The following is a 10452-nucleotide window of genomic DNA, read 5'->3' on the forward strand; positions in this document are numbered from 1 at the left end:
TCAAAGAAGTCCTAAATACATGGAGAGATATGCCACGTTCATGGATTTGAAAACTCACATAGTAAATATGTCAATGCTACCCAAATTGATCTATAGTTTTGAGGTAAGCCAAATCAAAATGCCAGCAGGATTTTTCTGTAGACATTGACAAGCTGATTGTAAAATTTATATGGGATAGCAAAGAAGGAGAATAGCTGAATCAATCATTTAAAAGGAAAAAATTAAAGGAATTACACTACTTTATTTCAAGATATCCCATGAAATTACAATAAATAAGACTGTGGAATATTAGCAAAAGTATAGAAATATAGGTAATTGGTATGGAAAAGAAAATCTGGAAGCAGAGCCAGCAATATACAGCCTAGTGATCTTTTGAGAAAAGTGAAATTGAAAATATCTTCAGCAAATGTGGTGGGACAATTAAATATCCATATGGCAAAAGAATATATCTGACCCATAGCTTGCACCATATAAAAAATTAACTCAAAATGCATCATAGACCTAAATATAGAACCTAAACTACATAATTTTGGAGAGAGACTTTACCAAATAATATATAGAGGTGGCACATAAGCACATGAAAATATGATCAACATTATTATTAAGTGCAAATTAAAATTACAGTGTGATACCATTAAACATGTTTTGGAATGCAAAAAAAAAAATGAGTGCTTCTGAGAATGTGGAGCAACTGGAACCTTCATACATTTATGGTGACTTCAAATTTGAAATACAATATTAAAGCTCCTTATAAAGTTAAACATACACTTTACTATATGAGCCAATACTTTTTTACCAAAGAGAAATAACTTATATTCATACAAATCTTATATGTGACTATTTATAGCAGCTTTATAATCTCTAAAAATCTGGAAACAATGCAAATGACTTTCAGTGGTGAATGGATAACCAATTTATGGAATAACCATACAATGGAATACTACTCATCAAAAAAGAGAACCGTTTTTTTCATGAATCGCAAATATATTATTTTAAACAAAAGAACACTTGCTCAAAAGGCTACATGTTATGTAATTCCATTTATATAAAATTCTGGTAAAGGCAAAATTATGGAACAGAAAACTGTCCAGTAATGATTGGAGGGGTTGGGCAATGAAACCATTCAAGATAGATGAGAGGTAAACCTTTCTCTTATAAAGTGGGGGAAGGAGGATTCTGATAGAAGAGGTGAGAAATCTCTGAAAACAGGTGCATTCCCAAGCTGACCACTTTTCGGAGAAGGTACATAGGGACACTGAGGATATGGAAATTGATTACATTAAGACTATTGGATCCCACGTATCTCTTGGAAAATCTTTCTGTAAGTTCAGGACACATGTCGACAAGCTTGATTACCACTACTTCACCATCAGGCTGGCACTTTGAGTAGACAATAAATAAATGCATATTAAATAATCAAGTTCTCCTATCCAAAGGCAAGCATAATTCTGGGTAAGTGGTTATACTTTGGTCTTCCTCAGGAGACCCTGTATTCTTTACCAACAGAAATGGTACCTTATTTATCTTCTATCATTTAAGTCTTGTGCAAAGCCAGAGTGAGCCTCACAAATATATGTATTGAACGAGTGAATCTATAATACTAATGAATTATAATAGAATGAAGCTTGAAATTGTGGTTAGCAATCACAGAAATATGTCATGCACTTACTGAGATCTACAGCTCACAGAACCTTAAATTACATGAAGAATTAATCAAGTCACCAGAAAAAACAAGAGTTCATCACATTACATAGATGTGGTTCATTTTGACATTGTACTTTTCTTTTCAATGACAGTAACTGTTTCATATAACAATGTATTACCTGATTTGTTGCTGCATTTTTTTCCAAGCAATTTCTTAATGGTACAGTAGAGGTCATCAGAGCAGAGACAATTTTTAAATTGGAAATTGCTTTCTGCTAAAGACCGGATACTTAAATTACAGGTTGATGAATCCTTCATCTGGCAGGGGTTGCCTGCATTCACAGTCAAACAAATAACACTCTAGATATTAATCTGAATATAATTTTTGAGGCCTCCTACCCAAGGTACATTAAAGCTTTAAGGAGCCTCCCCCTACCCAAAGCTTTTAACGTATTAATTTTAGTAATTCATTATTAGAGTGAAATTATCTGGTGTTGCTACAGCATGTCCATATAATTGACTTTTCAAGCAAAAACTATTTCTACTGTTTTCTCCCCCAATATTTACTTTCTAAAATAGAATAAAACTTTCTGTATTTTAAAGGAGATTTGTCCCCACTCAGAATGCCAACTTTTTCTCTTTAATAATAATCAAGGCTGCCCTTACACGAGATGACCAGAATGCTCTGTAAACTTAGCTATTTTGTCAGTTTAGCAATTTTATTAGCTGTTTGGTCTTAATCTTATTTTATTTACATGTCATTCCATGATAATAATAAGAGAGAAGCAAGTGGCTCTAAATTTATCATGGAAAAAAATGTGGTCCTGACACTTAGAAAGCACTTAATATTATTGAATAGTGCGTCTTTCATAATTACCAATATTTCATGTTCTGCTTTAATTTAAAAAGCCATATTCATCTACCCAACAATTTTCTTTTATTCATTTTTCTGAATAAAACTACTTGAGTACATTTCATTTGTGTATTTGAGAATATTTCTATTTCAACTTCATGCATGGTATAATTATGCAGATTTACCATTCACTGCAAATGACTTGCTATTTATATACTGAAATCAATAAATGTTATAATTCATGACATGCTGAATGTGATATTTTAAATTGCCTTATAAAATGTAACAAGGAGCTTCATCATCAAAACAAACAACAGACTTTTTTTTGTCATTCTCCTTTATTCTCATCTTAATATTATTATGTTATTTGAGAAAACTTGCAATTGAAATTCTTTTCCTAAACTGTAATGAGAATGTTGGATTAGAGACCTATAACTTTCTTTGGCCTATGAACATTGCATGTACTCCCTTCAAGGGCAGGGAAGAAAAGGAAATCTTGCTCCTTGTCTACATCCTATGTAATTCCTTGAAATCTTGTGGCTGGACAGGAGCTCTGATGTTGGAGATCGTGAATGTTGACATTGTTAGAACTATGCGTGGTTGCCTGTTAACCCAACGCACTCCACCTTACATTTTTGGGAGGTAGAGGAAGCACAGGCAGATAGGAAAGGGTCGTGAGAAGTACATAATTTATTCTTCATGAAATGGTTGGAGTAGCAAAGTGAGTCATGAAAGAATATATTTTTATTTTTCACTTTGGATTTCTCTTACTGAATATTCCAGAAAGTTTATTGGGTTTTTACGGTTTTATCATATTCATTATACAAGTTGATAAAACTTTTTGTTAGTATAAGATTTTTTGCAAAGTTATGTCATAATAATATTAGGTCAATGTCCCCTTACATAATAAGTTTATCTATTTTTAGTGAATGGAGTCTTACTATAATGCTCTCATTCAATATATATTCAGTTACTTGATATATTCAGTACTTTTTTTTCTGTTAAACAAATGACAGTGACTTTCCAATCTTCATATTCTCTACCCATTGGGCCTCCTCTCAAATGTTTAGAATGTAGGACTAGTTAAAAATAAAAATATGTTTTAACTTGTTCTTGACACAGTTGGAATGGAAAATAGTGTATAGGTTGCAAAAATATAAAACTCATGTTATGTACGTGCAAATAAATAATGTGTTTGATTATGACAAATGTTATCCTCCTATGTTATCCTGACATAGTAACATATAAGCAAAAGAACATTTTATTTGAAAAATTGTTGCCATGCTTCTGAGAGGCATGTGTATAATTGTAACATTGGTGAGATAAGTAAAAGAATAATCTGAAATCCTGCATGAAGTTGCCTGCAGTGTCAATGCATTAGGGCCCTTGAGTAATTTAAAAACAGCCTTTTGTATCTAAATTCACTAATAAGTAATTGTAGGCAAATCACTTGAATACCAAGTTTAAGTAAGGTATTTAGAGAAAAAACTTAGTTCCTAGGATAGTGAAAGAAAAGAACAAATTCTATTTTTATCTCTGTAAAAAGAAATTGAGTGTGTTTAAACTTTTTATGTTAGTATAGAGCGTGTTTTACCTGACACATTGCAGGCATCTTCCATTATTCTCCAGTCATGTTTACATCCATCTGCATCACTTAGGCAGAGTTCTCTTAAATATGTGCAATCAATGGTTTGGGAAGTGGACTCATTGTCCAAGCATAGCCCCAAGGCTTGAATAACAACAATAACAGAACAACAAAAACAACAGTAATATGGCAGTTATTTACCTCAAAACTAAGTTATTAATGATCAAGACCAGAATTATGAAAACTGAAATGTGATAAAATCATTACAAGTCTGGAATGGATCTTAACCTCCCCTCTAGCTACAGATCTCTGTTTCTCTTATATAAGATTCTTAAATAAAAAGTCTGTATTTGCCCTCTTTCTTTCTTACTGCCTATTCATTTCTCAACTCATAATTTATTGTTATTTCTATTTCTCCATTGAAACTACTTTAAAAAATGCTCCAATCATCTCCATAATATCAAATTTAATAGTTTTAAGACTTCATCTTGCTTACTTTTATCATTGGGCATTTCGTTGTCATTTTGTTCTTGAAACTCTTTTCTTTTGGCAACCAACCCTCTCTTCTAATTCTCTTGATGCTTATTCATTTGATATTTTCTGAACACAGTTAGAATTCTTCCCAGGATCCTCTTACTTTTCTATTAAAGTATATTTGAAGCTTAGGTTCTGTCCTCAGACTTTTCTTATTCTCATTTTATACCCTTTCTGTGGACTATTCCAGGTACTTATGGTCTTAACTAAAATATCTAGACTGATGATTCTCAAATATCTAATTCAATCCCGTTATTTTCCAGTTTTCCAGTTACAGATGATGTTATCTCTACCTAAATGTTCCAGACACACTTTCAGACAATATTATCATCAGTATTGTCCTGCTCATCACCACTCCCTGCTGGACCATCCTACTTCGTCAGCAATTTCACCATTCACAATGTCACCCACACTGGGAACCTTGGGTTCATGATAGGCTCCTTTTCTATCCTCAGTTTTACTCTCCCATATCCACTCTTGTATAGTTCATTGATTCTCATTTTGAATATTTGACCAACTCACCAGTTAGTCAGTCTGCCTCCAGTTCTATCTTATTCAGGTAGGTTCTTTACACCCCCTAATCTGCCTAATGTACCATTCTAGTCCTGCTGTTTCTCTGTTTCATCCTTTGGATGGTTCCTGTTAGCATGACTCTCCTATTCTTCATCATGTGCAATCTGGAGGTCCTCGAGCATTTATAGTTTCTCAGATGCTCCATGCTGCCTTGTACCTCTGAGCATTTACTGTATGTCACTCCTTTTCTTTTTACTCTGGAATAACCCTTTTTTTGTCATTTAAGACTCGACAAAATAATTACCTATTTTTAGGGAAACTTTCCCTGAATTCAATACCTGTTTTCCTACATTCAAATTGAATTCAACACCCCTCATCTGTTTCACCACAATCTTGGGAATTTCCCAACTATAGCATTTATTGCTCCATAATGAAATTGTATATTTATTTTTGTCTTTACCACTGGGTACTGGGGTTTTACTCAGCAGGCATTAATTCATGATCGTATCCCTATCATCAACACAATGATGGATCATACATATTCAATTAATGCATGTTGACTTAACCAACTTGAATCGTTCTTTATGGATGAGTTATATATAAATAACTCTTAATATTCAATAAATATAACACCTTCCAGATATTTACAAGTTATTTTGGGTAGAAGAGAAAAGGTTCCAGCAAGTTTTTTAAAATATCGAGAAAGTAGCAATGTTAATTTAGTATATTGTACCAATTACTCAAACTAATTCTGCAAGCATACAAACTGACACTTGCTTAATCAATCCATAGAAAAATATGGAAATTACAATTGAGTTCTAGAGACAGTATATTAACTATAATCAAGAGACCTCAAGCTATGTCTTAATAAGAGCCAAATTATTTGAATTTTTAAAAAGATGATGTTATTATGAACGACTTGTCACAACATAGAGTTATAGGCTTCAAGTAAAGCCACAACTTCTTTAAAAAAAAAAAATCTTACCTCTTTCCAAACCTCTTCTCCTAAGGAGAATCCATGAAAACTGATTGGATCATATACTACTGGCTGAGTCACTGTATTTGGAGATTAAGCCCATATGTGTGACTTGGTCACATTTTTCTTGTTGAGGGCTAGAGTGGAAATTGACATATCAGCTTTCTGTGTTTTCATGTGTTCATGGATAACCTCATCTAGCCAAGCTCCTGTTCTAGGTTAGCAAGCCTAAAGAAAGAGAAAGAGCCACTTCCATTCTGGCCCAAGGTTACTTATTTCAATCCAGCTTGCCAAAAATCCTGAAGTAGGAATTTCATGTCAGAAAGTCAATTTATAAGCAACTAGAGTTTCATTTTTCATTGATCACTATTATCTTGTGAATACTTCTCTCGGGAAGCTTATAGGTGACGGTCTCCTGTGTATATCATCAAACCTCACTTGTATCTCAGTGCAATGATCATTAATGAATTCTACATATTATCTTTCCCAAATGTGTTTTATTTTCTTTCATATTTAAAATTTTAGGTTGAATAATCATCTTGATTGTTTTACGTGATTTTCCACACCTTCCACTCAGAAGAAATACTGAATCAAGTAGGAAAACCACTTCAATGATTTAGCCGAGAAAAATCAAAATAACTTCAGCTTTCCAGAATCTTACCCATTCCTGACTATGATTTCTGGCCATGTATTTAAGCCAGGAGTTTTCAAGGATCATCTTGAAATGCCAAGTGAAAAACAGGTTCTATTTTAAAATAAATAAGATGGAGAATATTGCACATTTTATCACCCTTTAAAGATGTATAAGACTCATTAGGCTATTAAATGCTTTGTTTTTAAAATTCACTATGTCTCACATTTCTTTGGCTGCAGAACTTTCCCGCATCACAAAGCCTATTTAAATGATGTTGAACAAATATTCTGAAGCACACACTATGGGAAATATTGATTAAATCTATCAAATAGCACAATTTTGACCCTAAAAGTGTTAGGTATGATTTCCCTTATTCATGCAACCTAGTGCCTAGGTTAATTTAGAAGTGAAAGTTGAAAATAAGAGGCCATCATTACCTTTTCAATGGGGGCCATAATGAGGTTGTAATTTATTTTGTGTTTCATTATATTGCTGCCTGATCTACAAAAATTAAAGTTTCCTAGATTTCTCCTTATTATAAATGACAGAAATAAGGAAACATTATTAGCAATAAATGCAAGGAACAAAACTTTGAATAACAATTACTTAAACCCCCCCAAACCTGAAAGTACATAAATGATTTCTTCTTTCTTGCCTTTATTTTCTTTGCCTAGATTTGTTTTGACTTCCAACGTAATTTGAAATAAACTTCTTTGTTTTCTTGCCCACAAGTGTACCTTTATTCATCACTATCTATTAGCAGAGAGTAAGCAGAAAATATACTGGCTTTGTTTTAATGAGTAAATTATTAATATTCAGCTACAATTATAACTATCCCTTTTTTCTGAATGCAATTTGTAGATTCTACTGCATGCTGATGAAAATATAAATAGCTTCTCCAATAACACATATAGCAAGTAGATCTTCATAGATTCTACTTTTAAGTATACATTATTTTTTACTAACATCTTACAATGCATTCACACTACCCAAGACAAGAGAGATAAGTTCACACTTTATCTCTAGGTTACAAAAATTGACTGAAATGTGAAGAAGCATTTGATGTCGTGTTGTGTTACTCTACTAACTGCCTCCTTCTTATTAAATATTAACACCTAAAATCAGGGAAATTGAATGGTTTAAATTAATCTCATTTCAATTTAATACCAAAGAATAGATAATAATTCAAAATTTGTCATCTTGTAACTTGTAAATAGGTACTGGAAGGTTTCATTTCTAAAAGGCTCTAGTACAGATGTCAATTCTATAAATCCTGATCAATTACTTAAAGTGATTGGATTATTCTATACATAAAAAAGAAACAACCTGAGCTGTTAATGCAATTCTCACATTGTGCATTTTCTATAGAGCTATAAATGAGTAAAAGTAGGTGTATATTTTTGCAAAATTAAGAAGCTATGTTAAAGTATAAATTTGTAATTAATACTTTATATTATAAACATTTGTTAGCTTGAAAGTTAAGTGACAGGAGACAGCATTTGGCTCACTGAGAATTGGTGTTATGAATTCAGATAAACCGGAAGCATAATTCACTTACCGAAGAAAATGAAAACTATCATGGTAGCCAACTTGGGGCTGTTCACCTAGAAGAAAAGCAGATGTCTTTTTCCAACCGCCTTCTTAACAGTAACTATCCACAATAAGGCTTCAGCTTCTACTCCTGCTTCCTAAAAACATCACTGATTCAAGTCGGCTTCCTGTCACCACTTCCTCACCAATCTTTCCTGAGCTGTGAACTTTCCTAACTAGGTCCAAATTCAATTATTCTCTTCTGAGTGTACTGATCTCAGATATTATGCTTCCAAGAAAGCCCAAGAGCCAGATACTAAGAAATGATACATACTCTGTGCAATCAGGAAAAAGGTTGGGTTTTTTTCCATTCAACTAGAATGCTAAACTGTGTTTGTACACGCCTCCCAACTACAACTCAAAGTTTTCCTAGACACTTGAGAATGCTCAGTTTGTACTTCATTAATTAGCATCATTCAGGCAATCTTATATCTTTGAGGATAGGAAAAAGGAGAAAAGGCATAAGCAAAGCCCAGGAAAACGTATGGGGAATTCAAGTTCCACTAGGATCAAACCAGTGTACTTCATCTTTCCAAACAAGAAATGTTCTTTACAGGTGCCCCAAACCCCAGTGTGCCTAAAACTTGTGCTGCTCTAGCCACAGTTCCTCTAACACTTCAAATAGGGCAATGTGTACGAAATGACTTCTCGACATTTGCCACTTGACACTATTTTTCTGAGTTTCAATGAGAGGCATTGCTATGATCTGAAGATCTGTGTCTCCCCAAATTCATATGTTAAAATCCTAAACCCCAGAGGAGATGGTATTAGGTAGAGCATTTGGGGGTTACTTAAACCGTGAGGTGCAACCCTCATGAGTGGGATTAATGTTTTAAAAAAAGAAACTCCAGGAAGTCCCTTGCTCTTTCCACCTTGTGAGGACACAGAAGTTGTCAGCTATGAATTAGGAAGAGGGTCTTCGTGAGACCGTGACTGTGCTCGCAGCTTGATCTTGGACTTCCAGTCTCTGGAACTGTGAGAAATAAATTTCTGTTATTTGTAAGCTACCCAGTCTGCAGTATACTGTTATAACAGCCTTAGTGGACTAGACAGGCAGTATTTATCTCCTCTTACTTAGATTGTGCTCTTCTTCACCAGAATCTAGAACACATCATCTACCTGGGGGCAGCCTGAGGCTTCGACTTTTAAAATAGCCTGAGACATTTTTGAAATGAACGCTTAGGAAGTAAAAAAATGCTGCATAACAGGAAATTAAGAAAAGACAGGCATGGATAACTGACTATCTTGAGATGGGGGAGGGTCATTTGTGTGAACGAAGTTACACAATGAGAGAGTTGTTGATTGCAATTGTCCATATTTAATTTACACTAGAAAATAAGTTATAGCGTATTTTGTTTTCAGAATGCATGATGGAAAAGTACAGACTCTGTAGTCCAACAAACTGAAATTATAACCCTATTTTTCTCTGTAGGTGTATGTAAATGACTTTCCATCAGAAGTTATTTATATTTACTCTGTAAAATGGGCTGACTGTATCCATGGTTACTATAAATGTTAAATATGTATATGAGGTTTATATTACAAGAGATAAACAAATGGCAGTTATATTGCACCCACTGGCTTAGTTATTATTTAACCAATAATTATAATGTCATAAAATTAATCAATTATTTCCTTGAGTCACTAAGCTTATTTTATAAATTGTTGAGATAGTTATTCTTTTTGATATAAGATGACTGAAAATGGCTTAAGCTCAAGAAAGATTTGGTGGCTCTGTTGGTTTGCAAACTGGTCCCTTACACAAAGGGCAAGGACAGTCTGAAAAAAGGGGCAGATCGCTCCAGATAGGTAGGTATCAGATTTAAATAAGCAAAGGAACTTACATACAAGGAACTTGTTTGGGATGAACAATAGACAATTAGATGTTCACACCCACCCACCAGAATCTTAAAATTTTATAGAGAGACCTTAACTGGTTTCAATCATGTGCTCCATCCAGATGGTCTCAACCACACAGAGCTCTCTCAAGGCTGAGTCCTTCAGAACAGCCCCACTGTGGGAACAGTGGACAGAACTTACATTTGGAGGACAGAGAAGGCAGGAAGGATCTTCCAATTGCCTGGGTCCAGCTCACAGATCAAACTGCAGTAATACCCCCTGGA

General features: G+C 33.9%; 1 protein-coding gene across 1 annotated transcript in view; it reads right to left on the bottom strand.

The window, feature by feature from the left end:
- Positions 1–8319, bottom strand: part of GFRAL (GDNF family receptor alpha like) — a 57918-nt gene extending 49599 nt beyond the window's left edge. Inside the window, 3 exon segments of the mRNA XM_007107749.1 lie at positions 1824–1976; positions 4092–4226; positions 8298–8319. Of these exon segments, the coding sequence (XP_007107811.1) occupies positions 1824–1976; positions 4092–4226; positions 8298–8319 (310 nt within the window).
- Positions 8320–10452: the final 2133 nt, after the last annotated feature.

The sequence above is a fragment of the Physeter macrocephalus genome, chromosome 18, assembly GCF_002837175.3.
Source record: "Physeter macrocephalus isolate SW-GA chromosome 18, ASM283717v5, whole genome shotgun sequence".
Taxonomy (NCBI): Eukaryota; Metazoa; Chordata; class Mammalia; order Artiodactyla; family Physeteridae; genus Physeter; species Physeter macrocephalus.